This window comes from Amphiura filiformis, chromosome 3, assembly GCF_039555335.1.
Source record: "Amphiura filiformis chromosome 3, Afil_fr2py, whole genome shotgun sequence".
Lineage (NCBI taxonomy): Eukaryota > Metazoa > Echinodermata > Ophiuroidea > Amphilepidida > Amphiuridae > Amphiura > Amphiura filiformis.
In genome coordinates this window covers 45,263,376-45,287,017 of record NC_092630.1, presented here as the reverse complement: position 1 = coordinate 45,287,017, position 23,642 = coordinate 45,263,376, and the positions used below count along the sequence as shown (strand labels likewise).

At 38.3% G+C, this 23,642-nt stretch overlaps 1 protein-coding gene and 1 non-coding gene across 2 annotated transcripts in view; both read right to left on the bottom strand.

Moving 5' to 3' along the window:
• The window catches only part of LOC140148591 (uncharacterized), a 71,776-nt gene that overhangs the window by 3,069 nt on the left and 45,065 nt on the right, over positions 1-23,642 (bottom strand). The window contains exons 10-18 of the mRNA XM_072170599.1: positions 22,849-22,944; positions 20,926-21,069; positions 19,898-19,961; positions 18,521-18,682; positions 16,857-16,937; positions 14,157-14,235; positions 13,399-13,517; positions 11,733-11,853; positions 10,569-10,850 (exon numbers count right to left, since the gene is read on the bottom strand). Coding sequence (XP_072026700.1) covers positions 10,569-10,850; positions 11,733-11,853; positions 13,399-13,517; positions 14,157-14,235; positions 16,857-16,937; positions 18,521-18,682; positions 19,898-19,961; positions 20,926-21,069; positions 22,849-22,944 — 1,148 coding nt within the window. The remainder of the gene's footprint in view (positions 1-10,568; positions 10,851-11,732; positions 11,854-13,398; positions 13,518-14,156; positions 14,236-16,856; positions 16,938-18,520; positions 18,683-19,897; positions 19,962-20,925; positions 21,070-22,848; positions 22,945-23,642) is intronic.
• LOC140149421 (small nucleolar RNA SNORA53) lies at positions 17,852-18,023 on the bottom strand. Its single transcript, XR_011858656.1, has one exon. It is a non-coding gene; the product is annotated as a small nucleolar RNA SNORA53 (small nucleolar RNA).

Genomic DNA, 23,642 nt, shown 5'->3' with positions numbered 1-23,642 from the left:
CTGGGTAGGATGTTGACCACATGGGTATATGTTGATTTTAAATTGGTCATCTACTTGCGCTACAGTAGAGTTATCACAGTTTTTATCAATCAATGAAGCAATACCCTATCACTTTCAACACATATCCAAAGGTCCAAAGAAAATAATGAGTATAACATTATAAATGGCATAACAATAAAACAAGAAATATTCCAGCAAATGAAAGTTATACTATGAACAGCTCTTTATATGCGGGAATTATTCGTTTTTTGTTACTGCACGAGTCAATAAGTTCCAACTTACGCACGCGTAAATTCACAAAAGCACACATCAATCACGCAAAACACAGTTCGTGTAGGTGCTGCGCCTAGCTGTGTGTACGCCATTCTGTATCAATCCACGATGTTATGAGTCCCGCCTATTAAGAGCTGATCAGAGTATAATGTTGTGTTTCCAGTTACCTGCCTGCATCACCTTTTATAGAAGCAATATTTTTTCCCTACTTTTGATACTCTTTGTATTTAAAAAAATTACCTCCTGCAAAGCGGCCAAAATTCTAAATAAGTAACAGTATAATTTACCTGTCATTTTCTTGCCTTTGACACGGCTTATTATTACTTTAATATTCACGTGATAAAAGCCTGATGTGTTAAATGATGAATGTTCAAAAAACATTGAATAATGAAAGAGTCACTTCATAATTTGGCAAAACATATGCGAAGGTAAACTCAACATCAACTTTCATTAGCCTAATACAATGCAAACCCACAGCAAATTGAAGTTGCGAAAAAGTGTTAGGCAGTTTAGTGTATTATTATATTTTTTTTATGTGCGCATAAGATCGTGCTTTACCCAATTTAATCACTGTATCAAGCAGTGTATTTAACTGAAAAAATTAATACAATCTTAACAATCCACCTGAACAGTAGATGGTCAAAAAATACAAATAATGCTTATTTCAATTCCTGATTGCTACTTCAACAAAAAGTAACATCACCAGATTAAACATTGAATATATAAAAAGTTTTTTTGAATAGTCCCTTAATTTGTAATGCGATCAAGCAAAATCAGTCGGAACTCGGAAATATCATCAATATTGAGATATAGGAAATGTGTCCTTTTGTTTTGGAAACTCTTTAATTGCTCATGTCGTTGGATGTCAATGGGGTTTTCTGCAAAATGCAGCTTTGTAAATGCTTTTTACTATCCAATAAGAAACTGAAAATTTAATATTTCTGAGCTCCGACTGATTTTGCTTGATCGCATCACATTTGACCTTTTTAAACTTCTTATGAAATATAACAAAATCTGAACAAAGATCAACAAAATCTGATTCTGAAAACAAAAACAATCCAAATGCTTTGTGCTAAACAATCTTGAACAGGAAACCAAACTCAACATTGCACAATTGTGCATAAATATCTGATGCACCAACCAGTGTTATTTCTTGATTTCATCTTGTATCTCGTCTGTCATATATTTTCCTTTTACTTGTTGGTTTCTCTCCCCTGTCATCTGTTTTCCGTTTGAGTTTATTACACCTATCCTGTGCGCCTCCATTTATTCCTTTCCTCTGGTCCACATAATTATCACTGTGTAGGATCTTTTCATCAGCTGTCCTGCTTCCTCCATGTCTGTTATTCCATTCTATACTATATCTTGAACTGCTATAACGTTGCCTCTTTTGACCATGGTCATTTCTGCTCTCGATGTATGCCTTTTGTGACTCATTTGTGTAGCTATCAGTCACTCTATTATCCTGCTTTATTTCATCACTTAAATTCACAAGTGTGGTATATATTTGATGATCTTCTACAGTCCGATTAGTTAATTTTGATCTACTTTCCTTTAAGCTATCCGAGATCTTGTTTCTCTCCCGTATCAGACTTTTGCTATGATATATTTTTCTCTCATACTTTCCATACTGATGGTAGTTTTCCACTGAGTGCACACTATTAATTGGACCATACTGCCAGCCGCCACGGGCACCAAGCTGGGCACCAAGCTGGGCAACATTCCATCTACTACCACAAAACCCATTCTGCTTACTGCCTCGAGAGCCATACTGTCTACCACTACACGAACCATTTGGCCTGCTGCCATGAGAACGATTCTGCCAGTCACGAGAACCATTCCGCCAGTCACGAGATACATTCTGCCAGTCATGAGAACCATTCCGCCAGTCACGAGAACGATTCTGCCAGTCACAAGAACCATTCCGCCAGTCACGAGAACGATTCTGCCAGTCACGAGAACCAATCTGCCAGTCACGAGAACCACTCCGCCAGTCATGAGAGCCATTCCGCCTGCCTTCACAAGATTTATTCTGCTTACCTCCACAAAAATTCTTTCTACCCCCACGACGACCATTTTGCCAACCACCACAAGAAGTATTCTGCCAGCTGCCACATGAACCATACTGCCTACTGGCACAAGTACTATTCTGCCTACTGTCATGAAAATTCTTATTTGTCCATATACCATCTATATAAGGGCGGCGGGGCTCTATTCTATTTACGTCAGAATCGTCTTGCCAAGTCCAGTGCCAATCACCTCTACCCCTTCCTCTGAAATGATAATCAATTGCATGTGTATTTATATGCCTTATCCTACCACCTACTTCTGCCACATATTTGTTTGCTGAATCCTGTATTGGACTTCTACTTTGTCTGAGTCTTGCACTACTGTTTGACCACCCTCTTTCTGTAACCTGTAATGAGGATTCATTCCACGATGCCTTATTTTTCTCTTCATGCTGGTCATCTTTTTGTTCAGGCAATCTGGGTGATGAGATATCAAACTCACTTGGGACAGAAATATTACTCTCAAGAACTATTTCATTCTCACAATATGATGACAGGTGTGGGTGTTCTTCCCTTTCGTCACTGGCAGTTACTCTAACAGCATCCGAGATGTTAAGGTCTGAGCTCATCTCTTCCTTCCGAGATGATAATGGAATGTTTTGTGCATTACGCCGTTCTCTCCTTTCCATGAATGCTGCATTTTTGACAGCTGCAGAGTTAACTTTGTGTCTTCCAACCAGGCTAACCGCATTCCCTTTGGATACTTGTAGCTGTTGAGGCAACTCTGACTTCTGACATGTCACCTTGGCATCTTGCAATCTATCACCACTAGAATTTTGTGGCTGGGCCACATTTTGTTGAGATAATACATCAGTATAGCTTTCATTATTTGTCCCATGTTCGAATTCAATACATTTATCAACTCTGCCATCAGAATTCTGCGACTTCATCATTGAAGGACTGCGATAGGTTTTGCCTTTCTTGCTTTCCATGAACACTTCTCTGACGAATACTGGGGTTAATTTTTTGGGTGTACCTGCTTGACATGAAACAGATGCTGTAGCTGGAACTTCAGCATTTTCTTCAAATCTGTTAGAGCAAGATATCACTCTAGCCCTGTCAACATCTGCAGGAATCTCATCTTCTATATTCAAATGTTTGTCATCGTCATCATTATCATTATTACCATCATTGTCATCATCATGACCATCATCTTCACTCCCATCACCACAGTCATCAAATTCCTCCTCCTCATCAATAATGTCATGATCTTTGTCATCCTCCTCTTCATCATCACCATCACTTGCTTCATCTGAATACAATTCTGGAAAGTGCTTCATGCTTTCCTCAAATTCATCCTCACTGTCATCTGACATATTATTATCTGAGGCTTTCTCCTTTAATGACAGTCGATCACAACCTGCATCATGTCCACGTAATGAATACTTGTTATCATTTGCATCACACTCATCTTCACAATATTCTCCTGGATCATACTCCGAGCTGTCTTCCAAATCTGTGACGGAACCTCCATCATCAGTTATAAATGTGTCCATTTCATCAGAAGATCCTGTATCACCTACAGGTATTTTTGACCGTGGTTTGCCACGTTTCTTTTTACGTCTTCGCTTGTTTGAACACAATTTTTCTTTCAAAACTGCCCTTTCACCTTTCCTGCTTTGCTCTTTTGAGCAACCTTTCTTTGTAAAGGTTCTCTTTTTACTTGGCACCACAGTTCTCTGTTGCCCGGACACTGTCTGCATACGCTGTTGTTGTGCCAAAGCAGGTTTAGATTGTTGCTTTTTCATTCTGGCCTTTCGTCTCATATTGAGAGCCTTTCCTCTTCTTTGTCTCAGATTTACTTTCTGTTTTGAGCCAGATCGTTTGGTGCCATGGTTCTTTTTACGTCTTTGCTTGTTTGAACACACTTTCTCTCTCAAAACTGCCCTTTCACCTTTCCTGCTTTGCTCTTTTGAGCAACCTTTCTTTGTAAAGGTTCTCTTTCGACTTGGCACCACAGTTCTCTGTTGCCCGGACACTGTCTGCATACACTGATGTTGTGCCAAAGCAGGTTTAGATTGTTGCTTTTTCATTCTAGACTTTCTTCTCATACTGAGAGCCTTTCCTCTTCTTTGTCTCAAACTTACTTTCTGTTTTGAACAACTTTTTCTTTGTGATGTTTTCTTTTGACCATGCTTCAACCCACTTCTTTTTCCAGATGTACTACTATTATGCCCCTGTACTGGCATTTTCTCTGATATCTCACTAGTCCTCCATCCTGTGGCATTAGTCTCATTTTGACTTCTTACACTTATTGTCTTTCCCCTATCAGCACCCTCAGTTTCATCCACATCTGCATCTATGGGTGTCACATCACCAACATGGGTTGTAGGTATTGGCTGACACCGTCTTAATAAGCAGAGTTGCCGAAAGTCGTCCATGCTTTTCTTCATCAATGCACCTTTCTGTCTGGAAAAAATTGGCAGTTGATTTTCCACCATGTTTTGATTTCTCAAGTTCTCGTCTGAATGTCGACTATCATCTATCACAATGAACCCTGGAGTGCAGTCCGAATTAGATTGACTAGTTGTAGGCAACACATCCGGTGACACCCCGTCTAGATCTATAGGTGACTGGCTCTGTATAGATAGCACATCTGCTTCTAAAGAATGAACAGAATCACAATAGTCAATTTCATCAGATATTCGGTCACTGTCAGTGTTTTCTTCAGGAATTGCCTCTACATCAGGTGATATACTGTGATCAGGAGATTCATCACTTAATACGATGGACTCAATCCTATCATTATCAATATCAGATGGAGGGTTTGAAGAAATGTTGTCAGCTTCAGGTGCTTTAATATCTACATCCATAGCTGATTGATAGTCATCAGAAAGTTGTGCTCTTTCTGGAGATGGGTCTAAATCAGCTGGTCTGCTTGTGGAGCTATTGGTATCTTCAGAAAACCTTTCACTATCAATTACAAGCTCACCATTGGTCGACATAATGTCATATTTCTCTTTGTCACTGGATGATTTGCTTTGATCTGAATATTGATGGTCTGGAGATAAGTCTAAATCAGATGCTGATGTATCACTGGCAGTAGCTAGTCTGCTTGTGGGGTTATTGGTATCTACAGAAAACCTATCAGTATCAATTACAAGCTCACCATTGGTAGACATGTTGTTATATATCTCCCCTTTGGCAATGACTGATATGCCTTCATCTGAATACTGATGGTCTGAAGATAAGTCTAAATCAGATGCTGATGTATCACTGGCAGTAGCTAGTCTGCTTGTGGAGTTATTGGTATCTTTAGAAAACCTATCAGTATCAATTACAAGCTCATCATTGGTAGACCTATTGTCATATCTCTCCCCTTTGGCAATGACTGATTTGCCTTCATCTGAATACTGATGGTCTGAAGATAAATCTAAATCAGATACTGATGTATCACTGGCAGTAGCTAGTCTACTTGTGGAGTTATTGGTATCTTTAGAAAACCTATCAGTATCAATTACAAGCTCATCATTGGTAGACCTATTGTCATATCTCTCCCCTTTGGCAATGACTGATTTGCCTTCATCTGAATACTGATGGTCTGAAGATAAGTCTAAATCAGATGCTGATGTATCACTGGCAGTAGCTAGTCTGCTTGTGGAGTTATTGGTATCTTTAGAAAACCTATCAGTATCAATTACAAGCTCATCATTGGTAGACCTATTGTCATATCTCTCCCCTTTGGCAATGACTGATTTGCCTTCATCTGAATACTGATGGTCTGAAGATAAGTCTAAATCAGATGCTGATGTATCACTGGCAGTAGCTAGTCTGCTTGTGGAGTTATTGGTATCTTTAGAAAACCTATCAGTATCAATTACAAGCTCATCATTGGTAGACCTATTGTCATATCTCTCCCCTTTGGCAATGACTGATTTGCCTTCATCTGAATACTGATGGTCTGGAGATAAGTCTAAATCAGATGCTGATGTATCACTGGCAGTAGCTAGTCTGCTTGTGGAGTTATTGGTATCTTTAGAAAACCTATCAGTATCAATTACAAGCTCATCATTGGTAGACCTATTGTCATATCTCTCCCCTTTGGCAATGACTGATTTGCCTTCATCTGAATACTGATGGTCTGGAGATAAGTCTAAATCAGATGCTGATGTATCACTGGCAGTAGCTAGTCTGCTTGTGGAGTTATTGGTATCTTTAGAAAACCTATCAGTATCAATTACAAGCTCATCATTGGTAGACCTATTGTCATATCTCTCCCCTTTGGCAATGACTGATTTGCCTTCATCTGAATACTGATGGTCTGAAGATAAGTCTAAATCAGATGCTGATGTATCACTGGCAGTAGCTAGTCTGCTTGTGGCGTTATTGGTATCTTTAGAAAACCTATCAGTATCAATTACAAGCTCATCATTGGTAGACCTATTGTCATATCTCTCCCCTTTGGCAATGACTGATTTGCCTTCATCTGAATACTGATGGTCTGGAGATAAGTCTAAATCAGATGCTGATGTATCACTGGCAGTAGCTAGTCTGCTTGTGGAGTTATTGGTATCTTTAGAAAACCTATCAGTATTAATTACAAGCTCATCATTGGTAGACATGTTGTCATATCTCTCCCCTTTGGCAATGACTGATTTGCCTTCATCTGAATACTGATGGTCTGAAGATAAGTCTAAATCAGATGTATCACTCGCAGTAGATCTGTTGGCATCTTCACTATTGACAGATGTGTCATCACATTTCTCTCCATTGTCAGTGGATGATTTGTTCTGATCTGAATCTCTTTCTGGAGAAGCATGCAGACTATCATTTCTTTCTTCATCAGCAGTTTTGTCATTACCATCAGTTCCCTGGTCATTAACCTTTACCCGCTTTACAAATAACCAGTTACCTAAATAGATGGTCACTATCTCATTATCTTTCAACGTTATCAACTCACCATACCTAGGTATTATATGCCTTTCTGTTGGCATAGGTTTTAATTTGCCTTGATCCAAAGTTATGTTGCGTTCACACTGGTCTCTGTCACCATTATCTAATGGAACACCCGGGATCAAATATTTTTTGTCAGGTATGGTCTGATCATCACCTGAAGTACTCTGTTCTGACGAACTTGTAGCTTCATAATTGTCTGGAAACACTACCTTTGACATATTACTGCCTGAAGTCACCTGTTTTGACAAATCTGTGGTTTTCTCATTGTCAGAGGGTACAAGCTTGTGTGAATCCATAGTTAGTTCTTTGCCTGGAATTACCATCTTCGGTGAATCCATGCCTTCATCACTGTGTGGTGGTACCAGCCTTGGCATGTTCATGGCTTCATCACTATCTGGAGGTACCAACTTTGGTAAATCCATGGTTTCATCATCGTGTGGTGGTACCAGCCTTGGTATGTTCATGGCTTTATCACTATCTGGAGATACCAACTTTGGTAAATCCATGGTTTCATCATCGTGTGGTGGTACCAGCCTTGGTATGTTCATGGCTTCATCACTATCTGGAGATACCAACTTTGGTAAATCCATGGTTTCATCATACCCTGCAGTTGTCATTTTTGGCAACTCCATGGTTTTGTCATTGTCTGGAGGTACAAGTCTTGATAAATATGTGGTTTCATCAATGCCTGGTGGTACAAGCTTGGGCAGATCCATGTTTTCATCATACTCTAAAGTAATCAATTTTGGCATATCCATGGTTTCATCACTGTCTGGAGGTACCAGCTTCGGTAATCCTATGGCTTCTTCCGTATCTTGACTTCCTTCATTGTCTGGAATTGTCAGCTTTGTCATGTCTGTAATTTCATCACTGTCTGAATTTACATTATGAAACCACACAGGGTCAGGAGTTGAGTAGGAGAAGCTACTGTCATGGCTATCTATTGAGTTGGCTTCGTTCAATGAGCATTTGTTCCCTACCATTCTCTTCATTTGTTGTACACTATGATGATTCCATAACAATGGTATGGAATGTGACTCTTGTATCTCTCCAAGAGAGTTGCCTATTTCATGAGATTGGCAACCATCTCTGCGTGTAGCCGCTAGACTTTTCCGACAAGAGCGGATGTTGGCTGAGGAAATATCATTTCCTGCGCCTGTTCCTTCCCGCAATTTAAAATCTGCACTTGAATGAGGATTTTCATACCTGTAGAGGGGACTTTTCCTTAATGTAAACACATTTTTCTACTTTTGATCTGAAGGTTGTACTTGATTCATTTTCTGTTTTCGGAATCAAACTCTGTGAATCCACTTGTTTGTCACCTCTGGACACGTCTTTATGGTCACTGACTGCTAAACTTTCCAACGCTTCAACATGAGCAAAAACACTATTACCTGATTCAGCTTCATCTCTATGTGGAGAATAAGACAGGTCTGTTCCTGTGTTGACCGATTCAGAACTGCTTCCTGAAGAATCACTGCTGCATTTAGCTTTCCTTTTCTCATGAGCAAATAACAGACTCGGATGATTCCAGCATGAATGCTGGTCTGTAGCAGCTGATTTAAGGACATGTTTGGTTACATCGGGTATCTCATCCTCCTCGTCTGATGATTGGTCTGCATCATATCCAGGATCAATGTCTATCAAATTGCAGCTGTTATCATCTGGGACATCATCATCAAAATGTTCTGCATCAATGAAGGGATCGTCACCATCATTATCAGTAGAAGTATTGTCAGACTCATTGGAATAGTAAGCCAAGTCAAACTCTGACAAATCGGGAATGGCTTTCAAACATCCTCCTCTATCATCACTAACTGTGTACTCTTCACCAAACGACAGCACTTCATCAGGATCAAAGACAGAATCACAACTGTGATTTGGTATGCAACTTGAGTCTTTGCCCATCTCATCCATATCAACATTACATTTGTTTTCAGGGTGTGTGTCTTTTTTCTCCTGGTTTTCTTCCTTACCATGCCGAGCATCTTCTGCCACCTTCTCATCATTCCTCATTTGCTCTGAATTGTTCCCATCCACACCTGTACTTCTTTGAGAACTTTCATCATCGCTATTAGCCACTGGACTAGTGACATCATTCAAATGATTTTCCAAAGAAAACTTGAGTGCTTGTGAATCACTTGACTGGCTTCTCCATGTATCTGTGTAATCTACATGTGAGGAATGTGATAGCTGAGTACTACAACTACCCGACCCAAAGAAACTGTCAGAAATATCACCAGGTTCCTGACTGAAAGTACAAGGATTTGAGAAAGCAAAACTTTCCAAATTCTGTGCCTGGGCTAACATGGATCCAGATTCTTCCATGGTGGTATTCTCATCATGTTTTATACAACTATGGCTTGCTGAAGTATAGTTGTTTGTCTCCAAATTCTGCACCATGGCAGGTATAGTGTCTGGCTCCAATTTGATGCTATTTGGGTCTGTAGCTACAGTAGACGGTTCCTCTTTTTTAATGACAGTTTTTACAAGAATTTCTTGTCCATAAGATTCTTGAGATTCATCGTTACTGTTTTGCAGACTTGATAAAGAAACACTGGACTTTGTGCTTACTTTCCTGCACACAGCACTACTTTCTTCATCACTTGATTGGCTAAATGTACGTTCCCTATGCCTAGCTACCAGCAAGAATTGCTCTATACGGATCTATATTGAGATACGGTGTGTATGGAAATGATGGAAAAGACATGCATTAGGGGTGATTATGATGCACAAAAGTACTTACACTCAGCTATGGATAAAGGATAAGCAGTACATATTCTCCAATTTTAGAATTGTGAATGTGATATAAGAACAAGAAGTATCGATATGCATATAGTGATGACTAGAACTTGAGCATTCTCACAAATTATGATCAAAAAGGCTCCCCAAAGTTTCATTTCACACAAGTCTATTCAAAATCACAAAGTGATCTGTACACATACAGCAAGATTAATTATCCTTTCCCACATGCACATAAACTAATGTATTCAGTCACGGTTGGTATAAATACGAAGCATGCACCAGATGCAAAAGCTTAGTATATGTTATAATACATCGCTTACTGTAAAGATTCACCTGATGGCGCATACAGGCTCCCTTGACTAGAATTTTAGGCACAGGCTAAAAGTGCCTGCATGTAAAAATCTCACCAGCAAATAAGCGCACAGACTCATAATTCATGTTGGTATAGTTCTCTATTTGTATGTGACATTTACCCTAAGGCAAAGGAACCCATGTGTGCACCATAAGGCAATCTTTACAGTATATCTACCCACAACCATGCTAACCAATGTGTAAATACCATTCAAGAAGAAATACGGTACTAACCTGTTTACTCATCATACTTTGTGATAGGACTGTCATTTTATTGACAGTCCTAAGCATAAGGTCCTTAACCTGAACTCTGTTGAGATGCCGGAATCCATCCTTGATATCACCTGTCAGTTCTCTCAGTTTCAGTATAAGACGCTCAAGGTCTATTTTCTCTAAGGACTTTAATGGTTCATTACCAACTCCTAGATCAATTAGCGTTATGACGCTATTGAGTTGGTAGTAATCCGTCTGGGCGTCTGGCTTGCATGCATGGAGTATTGGTAACAAATCAGACACCTGCAGAAGAGAATCATTCAAAGCAATTTGGTAATGTTGATTCAGATCATACAGGAAACAACATGCTAACTATCAGCTGACATTTTTTTTTCTTTTCTTCTTTTTATTTTGACTTTTGTCCCATTTTCCTCAACAAGCATGCAATATTGTGTGCATTTCCAACTTTTGTCATAATCAAAGATATATGCAAGTAAGAATATTCTTGGTCCTTTTCCGATGTGATATATTTTGTTGCATGCAACAGAATGACAAATCAAGCCTCTTTAGAACTAACTACTTCAGCAAATATTACATTCTATCAAGCTTTGATGTCAATTGGCAAAATCACTTTGTGTATAGTTCCCAAATATGATCTGCACATCCAAGTTCAATTTAAGGCTGCTGCAGGTAAAAAAGAAATGTTATTTACAACTTTCTTCCAATGTTGCACCCCTAATGCTGGTTTCATACTGCTTGCCGCTGAGCAGAGTGATGTTTCATCATGCCATTTGCACTTTCTGCAAGCAGCACTCACTAAGCAGTACTCACCAAGCAGCACACTGCTGAGCAGCAGCAGCATCTGAGCTCATTGGCAAAAAATCATATCGTAAATTGGCTTGGCATCAACTCCTAGCCATTTGCCGCTTTAGGCAAAGGGGTGGAGTGATCCATATACCGGCTTACTGCTGTCACTGCTGGCATTGCTAGGCTGATGTGTACGATGTAAAAATCATCGTCAGAGTGGCATGACAATATGAAACCAGCCTAAGAGGTGATTCTCTTCAAACTGGACTTAGCACATTGATATATTTTAGTAAATCTACTTGCATAAATATCTTGTGACAGCATGCTGATTACAATTAAAACAAAGGGATTATATTTTCATCCACACTCTATGCTCACCTTGACAGTTTCGCTACAGGTGAAGCCATTGCCTTTGCCATTCTCACCAAACTGAATCATATTGCTCATACTGCTGGCTGGTATTGACATACTTGATAAGATCTTCTTGAGCATAGCATAGCTACAGACAGAAAAACAATCAAGGAAAGAATGTAAAACTTCATACCCTCTATATTATAAAAAATAATACATCATGCTGGTGTGTTACATGCATTTGCACATTTGTACAGGCCTTCATCTATGTTCAACTAATTGCATTACACACCATAATTTTAAGTGGCTAAAATGAACACTCAAGTTTATTGCTTGCATGGTAAAATAATCTTAAGGGCTCTGGTATGAGCGTTTGGACAGTATTTTTGTGGGACATGAGAGCACATCAGACATATCGAATTGCATTCTGAATATGAAGAATGTCCTTCTGATATCAAATGATTCTGATTTTTTGTAGAGTTGCAATATATATATACACATTTTGTGGCAAATTATTAAAAATTGATTTTTTTTAAACATTTAACAGTCTTTAAAGTAAACTTGATAAATCTAATGATATGTATTTAAAGTGTATGTAGCTGGGATGAAAAGCCGATGATCAATTGAAAATTCTGACCTTTCGTATTGAAGATATGGATTTTTCCCTCCAAACACCAAAAAAACTCAAGTCTTTTTTGGGAAAAAATCTGTATCTTCAATAGTTGATCTGTCTAAACCACAGAGGAGTAAGATAAAACAGAGCGCGTACCACCCGTCAAAGTCCCAGTGTATTGTATGCTACCAGTTCTCGCATATTCACGAGGGCCGATTGTTCGATTGTGCCGTGTCAAACAATCACGCCAGCGCTGCGTGCCTTCGCAGATATCGCGATAGAGTGTTATGTGCTTTTCGCGATTACGCGATAGACCGTGAAAATATGCGGTAATTGCGTAGCAGTCTCGCCTGTCGCATTTCATGGAACAATCTGCCCTCATTATCGGATGAGGCGGAGACTTTGACTGGTGGTACGCACTCTGTTTTATCTTACTCCTCTGTGGTCTAAACACAACAATAAAAATATTGTTTTGAGACCCAGTCATGTATCTCTCGCCTGATAAAACATAGGAGATACCATTATTTTAAGTGAAACAGCGAAAGTAATGAAGCTTAGGCAAATCAGGACTTGGCAGGAATTCAACTCTGGTCATTTGATTACAGGTTGAGAGCTTTATTCACTCGGGTACTCCTTTAATCTGAAACAGAATTAAAAAGACTAGTTTGCGTCTGACGTCACTGTCAATCAAACTCCCTACAACCCTTGAATAGTGTGTAAAAGGAAGGCTGATTCATCTGGTGCCTTCATCGGAGAAAAAGAATGACAACAAATGGTGACAAATGACAGTACAAGGCAAGAGGCAACTTTCCTAGGCATTGTTGACATGGTACCTTTATGAAAGAAAGTGTCCCATTATTAAGACCTAACTTTTGAGATGGTTAGTATATTTGAAGATGCCAAATTAACCATAAGGCATGCTGTTTTGCCGTCGCCTTCAGAAACTAATCAAAACGACAACTCATAACAAGTTGTTGAGAGTTCAATTAACAGGTGATGTCAGACACAAACTAGTCTTAATTCTGTCTCCAATTATAGCTACATTAGTCATGATTTCTTCTTCATGGCCCTATTTCTTACCTCAGTCTCCTCCTCATTAGCCTGCCTCTCTGACTATTAGTAGGCATAAGTTGTACTACATACACCAAGTTGTGATGATGCTCGGATATTTGTGACAAAGCATTGCACAATTCGCTCACCTGCAAAATGACAAGAATTTGTGTATAATTATCCTGGACACCGATGAAAGCGTGAAGTTATTAGTCGTCTTTAGTTGTACTCAGACTGATATCTAATTTTGCATTGAGGCATGAGTAAATTCAGCTCAAAGCACATTAACACACAAATTTGGGCTAGTAGTAATAACATGCTACAGTTAATTTGTTAGCTGACCTCACTTATTAGGTTAGAAAACAAACAACAAGTCTCTTTTCCAAAGGCTGTGTGAATTTTGTTTTTGAGAGCAATTTTACCGCATATGTTTCTTATTTGAGAAGTCCAGAAAAAATGAAATTTTAAGCAAAAAAATGATGAAATTTTTGTTTTAAAAGATTTTTCTCTTATACAAAAATGTTTGTTTACAAGTAATATGAAATCACAAAATATCTTATGAAAATCAATCTATAATGTAACCTACTTTGCACTGATTTAACAATAAATATGTAATATGAGGCACATGTAACCATACATACCGACATCTAAATCACATTTAGGTGTTTAGGCCACTTACAAGAAACAAACTTGTAATGTTTATTAGCCTTATGACAAAGGAACCACTTTATACCAAATTGCTTTTGGTTTGGATAGAAAAACCAATCCTGACACACCCTGATAATTACCTGTTTGTCCCAGATGTTATCATCAAAGCATTCCAATATCGCCGATATGCACAGTTGGAAATCAACTTGAACAGCAAGCCTGAGGAGAGAAACGGGTACAATTACATTTTACAATATATTACAACAGAATCTGAATTCTTACTTGAGAGGAAAGAATTATGAGCCTGCTGTTAGGAAAGAGGCACAATTGTAACTAAACAGTTATGGTGTCATTGATGTGTAGGAAGATAAATCCAAGCTATCATTGGAGACAATCCCTCCGTACCCATCAACTGTATTTTCCATTTCCTATGTCTAAATGTTGCATCCTCTGGTGTGAAGCCTATAGACCTTTTCAAATCGAAGTTTTCCGAAGTTTGTTATGGATGACCCTGTTTCAATTCTGGGTCATCGACGCTGACGCAAACACAACTATTACGTCTGAACACAAATCTGCGTGAAAGACACGGTCAAGCGTTGGGTATGGCTTGTACAAGAGATCAATATTTATATTGCGAAGACCACGCAAAGACCAAATCAAATGTGCCGCAGACGACAAACACTTGCATTCTTCTTTCTTTTACTGTCACATTGTGAAGTGCCAAATAGTGGAAGTGTTAGTTCAATATCTTTAGAAAATATTTCTGTGACGACCAGGGTTTTCTTTAACGCACAAAACACGCGTATTTACGCGTTCAGGCACTTTTCTGACTCCTTCAAATCCATAGTCCCAAAGTCCAATGCGTACAAAATCTTGAAAACGTACGCGTTCAGATATTGCAAGATTTGAATAGAGAAACACCCGATATTGTGATATTTATTCTCGGCTTTTGGCATTTAGGACCTACTCCCGATATGTAGGGCCCATCACATTTTGTCAGCATCGATCCATGCATGTTTTGGTGATTGCGAGTCTCTAAAATTGTATAGTGTCAGTTTGAAATCTTGCAAATTTGGTCCGACACCCCCATGCGTAGTAGATAAACAAGTGACCATTTTCGCTTCTGCTTTCGACATTTGCCAATTTAGGCCCTATATCATGTATATGTTTAACACAATTTATAGGTCTAATGGGGAAAACGTGACAACGAAAGGCTTTATGGACCGTCATTTCACAATTTTCGGCTTTTCAACTGTTCAAACTTAAATTTTACACAGTAATAGTGCCAAAATGGTCCACCATGGTCTTCATTTTGCAAAATTTTCCAAGTTCTAAGGGGGAACATCATCCTGCGTGGTTGATAAACAAATGGCCACTTTCACTTCTGCTTTCGACATTTGCCAATAATATGTTTAACACAATTTATAGGCCTACCATAATAGGGAAAACTTGCCGTCCACGAAAGACTCCATGGACTGCTCATTTCACAAATGTTCGGCTTTTTTAAACTAAAATTTTACACATTAATAGTGCCAAAATGATCCACCAAATTGCTTCAATTAGGTCTTCATTTAGCAAAAGTTTCTTACTTCTTAGGGGGCATTTTAAAATATTATTTTCTTCTAAAATTGCCCACCCCCTTCTGACTGCTTTAGATCCGCCACTGGGGGGGGGGGGGTGAAAAAAAATGTCTTGAAGTATAGTGAATCCAGCATCTGTTTATGGTACCAAAAATTTTGCCATTTTGAAGCTAAACTGTTGAAATATGGTGCAAAAGTGGAATAAATTCGCGAAAAATGTGCACTTTGGGGGCTAAAATGGCCAAATATGAGATTAATTTGGTCAGAAACCCACATACAGGCGTCAACATTGGGGGATGATTGTATGGACCATCCCCCTGGCAAAATATTGGGGGAGATATCCTCAACCGCCCCCCCAACACCCTCAGTATCTACGCCGCTGGCTCGACATATTGTTAAAAATGTCTTCAAAAATAATATTATAAAAATACCCATTGGGCAATGTTTTTGACTCCTTCAGAGGAAAAATTCACAATTGAAAGGGTCAAAAAAATTTGAAGATACCCCTTCAGCAAAATGCTTAAAGAAAACCCTGGTGACGACTCATGTTGATTTTGGCTAAATACGTCATATTTTCACTCAAAAGGGTATGTGATTCCACTTGATTCATTGTGAACCAATTTGATCCCCTAGCGCACTGAATAAATACTGCAGTTTTCCGATCTTGATTTGAAAAGGTCTATATCTTTTTATAGCCTTCCAAATCACCCCATCCCCGTCTATCAATGCAAGGTACTATACAACACACGTTACACCAAATTGTCTGAAAGTAATATTCACTAGTCCCTGGCAAAAAATTAGGGTCTCTTGCCTGCTCTCATCTTCTCCTACCAACAAAAGATGCAGGTTCATGTAAAAAACTGACAATGTATTGGCTAATGTAGAGTAACAACATGAAATTTGAATTTATTGTGTCATGATCATCATGATCACATATATAATTGTGATAGTGTGATGCGTCAACATAAACGTTCAATTGATCTTATAGCACTGCATCAATTTTCTTTTTACAATTTGTGCCAATGCTATAGGAAAAGAAATGAGAGCCGTAGGAAAAGACAGAGTGCAAGTTACTGGACAGAAAAGTGTCCAATTTCAGGGCACCATAGTTTGCTGATATTGATCAGGGCAATGGGGACCGTTCTATCATGCCCTAAGAAATGATGGAACATATTCAATGCAAAGATGTTAGAAGACGTCCCCTATTGTTTATTGTAATATTTATGGTCTGTACTTCGACAGCATGAATTGTTTACTCACCCTATAAGCTGCTTGTCCAGAGCAGTTTTTGTTACAAGAAATAGGAGGCACTCAAGTTCATCTGGCGTGTAACATGTTCCTCTATGATGATTAAACAATCAAACAAAGAAATATTAATATATTATACTACATAAAATGACATGAATGCCACCACAATTCTTTCTACCTAATTCACCTTATATATTGCAATTGGTTTACTTCAAGTTTGGTAGCGATTTCAATGCTTTTTTGTGATTGTGCTGCAAGCGTACCGACAAACCGATTAACTTAAAGCTATATTCAATACTGCGGCCAGCAAAACTATTGAACTTGAGGTGAATTAAATTATAAAATAGCAAAGCACAAATCTGCAGTCCTGAAGGGTATATTTTACTTAACATTATATAAAGTTGATTTTTCACATGCTAATTGAATTCATTTGAACCATTCATATTCCACTATCAAGGCAACTTTAAGCCAATCTTTTCAGGCATGGGCGTCACTTGCTATTCAGATACCTGTGGGGCCACAAGCATGTTGGCAATTGGGGAGTTAAAACCTACTTTTGACCGGAGAAAACTCCCTACATGGATAACAACACAAGCGTGCATCCTAATGGGTTGTGAAGGGGAAACTTTATCGGTCTTATGAGCAAGTGGCTTTGTCCCCCTGGTTTTATATCATATAAAGTAAATTGTTCCGGTTCTGCGATAGTGATTATCAAGTGCATAGGAGAAGCAAAGTCTCCACCCATCCTACACACTTGATGACCAATGGGACAACGGTCTTGTTATGATTGTTGATCAGCTAATCATCATGATTGTTTATTATTTCTGCCTTCATGGCACAAAACTCTAAATAATTCGAAAATTTATTTTAACTTTTATTTTAGACTTAGAGAAAAAAATCTGTCCCCAATACAAGCCTTGGCCATGTATGTTGAAAGGTGAACAACCTTTACAGACCACACATATCATACAGTAGAACACTGCAGACTGCATGCACCTGTACCAGGCAGTCACTGCATACATGACACTAATTGGCTCACAATGGAGGTATATTTCTCTCACACGCCTATGACTCAAGCACTCCCGATGGAACACAACATTGACAGTGTTGCTGAGTAGCTGCAAGGTGTCATACACCTTGGCTATTGCCACCCCAGGAGCGGATCTAAGGGAGCGTGTTATCATAACCTTACACATATATATACTACTTTATCCAACCATTTTAGGTTCACTTTTCATCCAATTATAATGGAACCCAAACACTTGGATACAAATGTGCATATATTACAATTACTTTCACACACATATCCTAACCACACAGAGAGGATATCTCACCCATCCCAGAATCCATTGGAACATGATGCATCACCTCATTACAGCAAATGAAACTCCTATTATTTTGTACAAGTTCTCTTTGTTTTCATTTTGAGAATAGACTGGGTCGATATACAAAAAGGTGAGTCGATGTGCAAGAAATAAACATATTTTGCAAGATCTGGATGTGCTCTGTTCATATGGTACTATTTGTCACTATCTACCCATGTTGCTCTAGATAGCAAACCAATAAAGAAAATTGATATGGAAGAAATGCATTGTGGGAAGCGTAAGATATCTTCTCTACAAACCACTATACTAAATGAAAGAAATTGGTGAAACAAGTGGCTTGGTAACACTTACCGTCCTTTCAGTCCATGAGTGATAAGAACCTGTGTGAAAATTTTGATGACTTCCATGACGTTGACTGTGGGCAAGCCAACCAGTCCATAGTTGTCATGACATTTTATTTTGCCAGGTCTTCGCTCATCATCGTTGCCATCATTCTCCTTCCCTCTTACTGATCTGAAATTAGTAGAAATAATGGACTTTATACGATATTCAAAAAGTCAAGAAAGTTGCTGACAGAAAGCTACCAACAGGTGAGCTAAATTAGCTGTTTGAGCAAATACAGGCTGTATTAAAATAACTGTTCTTTGTCTGTTTGTTGGGTGTTTTTGAAAATCTCGCTTCTTCCAAACCCACCATTGGATCCACTTCAAATGACCAGACTTAATATTTTGTACATTATATTTAAAAGTCTGGTCATTTTGAGATGATCCAATGGTGCATTTGGAAGATTCAGGCATTTCAAAACACCACAAACAGACAGAACGATTATTTTCATACAGCCTGTAGAATCGTTTGATATACTTTCATTCTGTCATTGTCTTTGCAGCAACAAAATTGCTATCCATATCAGATCTCAAAGACCCAGACTGAAACGTGCCAGAGGGTTAGACATCAACCCTGTTTGGGACAACCTCCTGACCCCGAACCAGGGGGCGCCACAACATCTTCCAGTTTGACATCATCTACATCTGTGACGTCAATGGAGGTGTCTCAACAACATTACTAACAACAACAAATCTTCAGAGTAATAACATTCGGTGAAGACGCCAGTTGACCCGGTGAAAGCGCTCCGGTGAGTGAAATTTGAGTAGCGTAAAAGTATAATTTTGCTTTCTAGCATAAAATACATTGTGTAAACATCTGCATTTGGGATTAAGGGTGTATCTGCGCTCAGGGTGTAATATCAAAGTCTACTGCAAGGCCAATAAAACTATGTATTCATGTGTATATTTGCCAGTGTTGGGGTGTGTGTATAAACACACCCCTACTCACATTAACACATCCCTATGTGTACAGGCATTCAAAGCGAGGACTTGTTATACACACATGTGTATTATGTGCATGTCCCGGCATTCAAAGCGAGGACATTTTTAGGTACAACACATTCAAAGTGTGGTCACCGAGAGGTCACCTCACTTTGTCAGTAAACGCGCATACAAAGTGAGGAAATAGCCTATACCCCTATAGGAAGAGTGTTCTTCAATGAACATATTCACAAAGCGAGGACTCGGATTTTGACCTCACTTTGTCAAAATGTCCTAACTTTGAATGTAAAAAATTATATCTTGTCCTGGCTTTGAATGCCTTGGCGAACACACCCTTATATTGGGATGGGTGTAGGGAGTGTTAATGTGTGTAAGTCTGTATTCATTATCATAATCTTCTTACCTGGCATCCTCAAACCCAAATCCAGGGCGTACAACTGATGGAAGTAAGGTCTGGAAATCAGATCCTGCAAAAGGAGAAAAATCTTTTAAATTGTATCAATTCTTTTACAGTATAACTACAAAAGGGAAAATGCATTAGGTTGAAACAAAGAGACACTGAAATTTATTATTACAAATGAAAAGTCAATTTAAGAAAAGAACTATCCTACTCACAATATTTAAGAGGATCAGGCTTTCTTATTAGCCCTTTTCAAACCACCATTAACACTGTAAATCAAATGAGTGCAATTTAAAGGCTTCGCTTCGTGCACACATTTTCAACCTTAGGCGCAGTCATTCGGGGGAACAGGATCGTGTGCACTCCCAGTCAAAAAATCCTGCTTATGCCACTGTTTCTCACTAAATGATCTACACTACATATTTATCTTTATTATTTTGGAACTTGGGTCAAATGAAAAATGCAATTTTTTGACGAAGTAAGGCAAGTCTTTCTAAATCCAATGCTATGTACTGAAAGTGTATTTATCAAGGATGAAAAGCCGTTCACCATATGAAAAATTCGATGTTTTGTGTTCAAAATTTGCATTAAGTTTCCAAAACACGAATAAGCTTACAACATTTTACATAAAAATAAAAACATATTCTTATTTAGTGACAGATTTTTAGTAAAACCATGCAGGAATTCTTCCAATTTGTGTAAGTGTTACCTATCTGCCAAAGGAGTTCAATTTTCACACTTCGACGTCTGTTAAATGTCAAAATGTCAATTTGTAATAATTTGCCATAAAATTTGTATTATATCCCAAATTGAAACAAATCCAAAATTATTTGATATCATAAGGACATTCTAAATGCACTTTGCTGTGTCTGATGTGCTCTCAGGCTCCCACAAAAATACTGTGCAAAGGTGGGTCTCAGAGCCCTGGCGGATAAATTTTCTCAACAAGTTGTGTTGCCTTTTTACATGCAACTTTATCAAGCCATATACCACAAGCTTGAGAGAAAAGAGAGAGAGAAAAAAAGACTCACCATAATTAAAGAAGACTCTTGCGACGTCTCTGAGTGCAGGTACCCATGGGTCAGCATTTGGATGGATGGACAGGCATGAAGTAAGTAAATACCACAAAGTTTGAAAACAATTCTGTGTAACATACACAGATGGGTGGATTGACACTGAAAATTGGAGGAGATAAAAATATACAACAAAATTATTAATTTAATTTAAAACAGAATTAGGTTGAGGTTAATAAATATTTCTTATCACTACATATAGAGTATTTTAATGATGTGAACATATTTACACCTAAAAGATGCCGAGTTGATATAAACAGGGTTGTTCTAGAGATGAAAGCAGCCATCTTATCGTAATAATTGTTGGAATTGCTAATAAGAGCAGCAGACGTATGTTAATGATGCAAGCTAAACATTCCAAATAGGGAAAAATTTAGTGCACTTAAATGCCTAATACCTGATACTTGATGGCAAAATTTGTAAACCATCTTGAGTTATAAATGCCTAAAACTTTGAGAAATGTTCCATTTTTGCTCACTTGGACAAGGTTATTGTACCCTCAAGAGTTTTTCTTTTACTTCATCTGGGTTGTGAATCACTGTCATCTACTTCATCTGCCCCAGGGTTCAGATTTAATATCTTGTAATTTGTTTCCCTACACTGAGGATTAAGCCTGGGACCTCTTGCATTGCATCAAGTCAAAGACTAACAACTGCCCCGGGCTTGCTCATCAACTTTAATCTTGAACTTCTTACTTGCCGTATTAGGGTGCATATTTGCATGATTGAAATTATTGCCAATTAAAAAATAATGCAAATTTGGTGAGATGACATTGTTCCCCTTTAAAAAGCATCAGCTATTAAAATTTATCTACAGAAGAAAAATGTCAGTGCACGTACTTGCTACCCAATTAATCAGGCTAATGTAATATCTGCTTTTATTGAATAACATGTGAGCAGGCTTCCCGTTAGTGTGCGTCATTGCGTCCAGACGCATATTTTACAAATTTGGACGCAAGTTCACATGGCTAATCAAGTATTTTGCATCCATGTCACATGCATGTGGACGCAGACAAAACTTCGAAATCTAATCATTAATTGATGATAAAAATACGAAATTTTTATTCTTTTATATTTTTAAGATAATAAAAGCCCCAAAATTTTGACCCACCTGCTTAAGAATTGCAGTAAAATCTGTAATATTTGTAAATGCAACGTCAGGAAATCGTGCACTTTTTGCAAGCTTTCCGTACGATCGCTGTTTGATGGGAAAGTCCCCATTGATGCTTTGTTTACAGTAAACAAAGCATCTAACGTGCGGCTAATGTGCAGTTAATGTTTGTTTAATTATTTATCACAAGCTGACAATATTCAGTTTTTAATGTTTTAAGTTTATTTTCTCATAAATAATCTACGTTTACTTTATTAGTATTATTGTTACGATGAATAAAAGCAATTTTAAAGACAAAATCCAAATGATAACCTTTTTTGTATTATTTGTGGCAGCGTGTTCTAGCTTTATATAGCATCAACAACACGCTTTTAAAATTAAAGAAACCCGAAGTAAAAGTACTAAAAATTTGCGCATGTTTTTGCAGCTGTTTCTGAGCACGTTTCGGACCAAAACTGACACAGAAATGAGAAAAATTATCATAGCGATTGGAGATGGAATATCACGGCGAAAATGCACTTTTATTGTATCAATTTGATGAAGTGTACACCCGGGGTACGGGTACGTGTGTTACCAACAAGGGGCTGCCGTTCTGATCATGGAATTCCGCGGCATTTCCCGGTATGATTGATCGTGAATTTCAGATGGACGCACAAAAATCTGTCTGGACGCAAGTTTTTTCAACCTTGTCAGCAAACTTGCGTCACACATGACGCACATTTTAAAATCCTTAACGGGAACCCTGCATGTGAGAAATAATTTGCAACTTACTGAGTTGGAATAACCACAACATAATACTATCTGGGCAAGGTTTGGCAGCATATACTTCTCGTAAACATTGTGCGTTGATGAGCTCAATCAGATCATCTGAAAGAAATATCATAGCATACTTGTTATATCACTTATATCTTTGGTATTATGCTCGTCTCCAAAAAAGTATATATGTGACCTGCTACCACAAAATTAACGTAAAGTCGCAAGGTGTTAGTCACTCTAAATGCCCTGGCTACAAAGCCACTAAGTATGTCTGTATGTCCTTTGTGAATGGGGGCGCAATGGGCCATTCAAGAAGGATAATACTACAGGCTTGCACATGTGGCGGCAAACAAAGAACATCAACTTAGTCAGACCGAATATCTTGAAACTATCAACTCAACGAAATGAGTATAAAGTCGCGGCAACTTACGCTGATTTCTTGGTAGCAGGTCAAATATGTGACACGATCTGGTCAACAACAAGATATATAAGAAAATAAACATCAGAAAAGTATGCTAGACCTTGTTGTTTTCAGTATTTGATGTTTGTAGAAGGTAATAATTATAGTAACTCAATTTCCAAAACTGCCTACTTTGGACTGCATGGGCCAGATCATGTCACATATAAATGAAACTGAAGCAAGAAGCAGATTAGTAAATTATGCTTTGCATAAAATGTGTCCTCGCCGAAGTACAAGATCAGAATCTGAATCTGAAAGTTTACTGCATAACACTCCTGGTGGAGTCATACACGAGGATAAGGCAAGTTTTGAAGAATGTCCATTATTTGTAAAATTACCTCAGTACTGC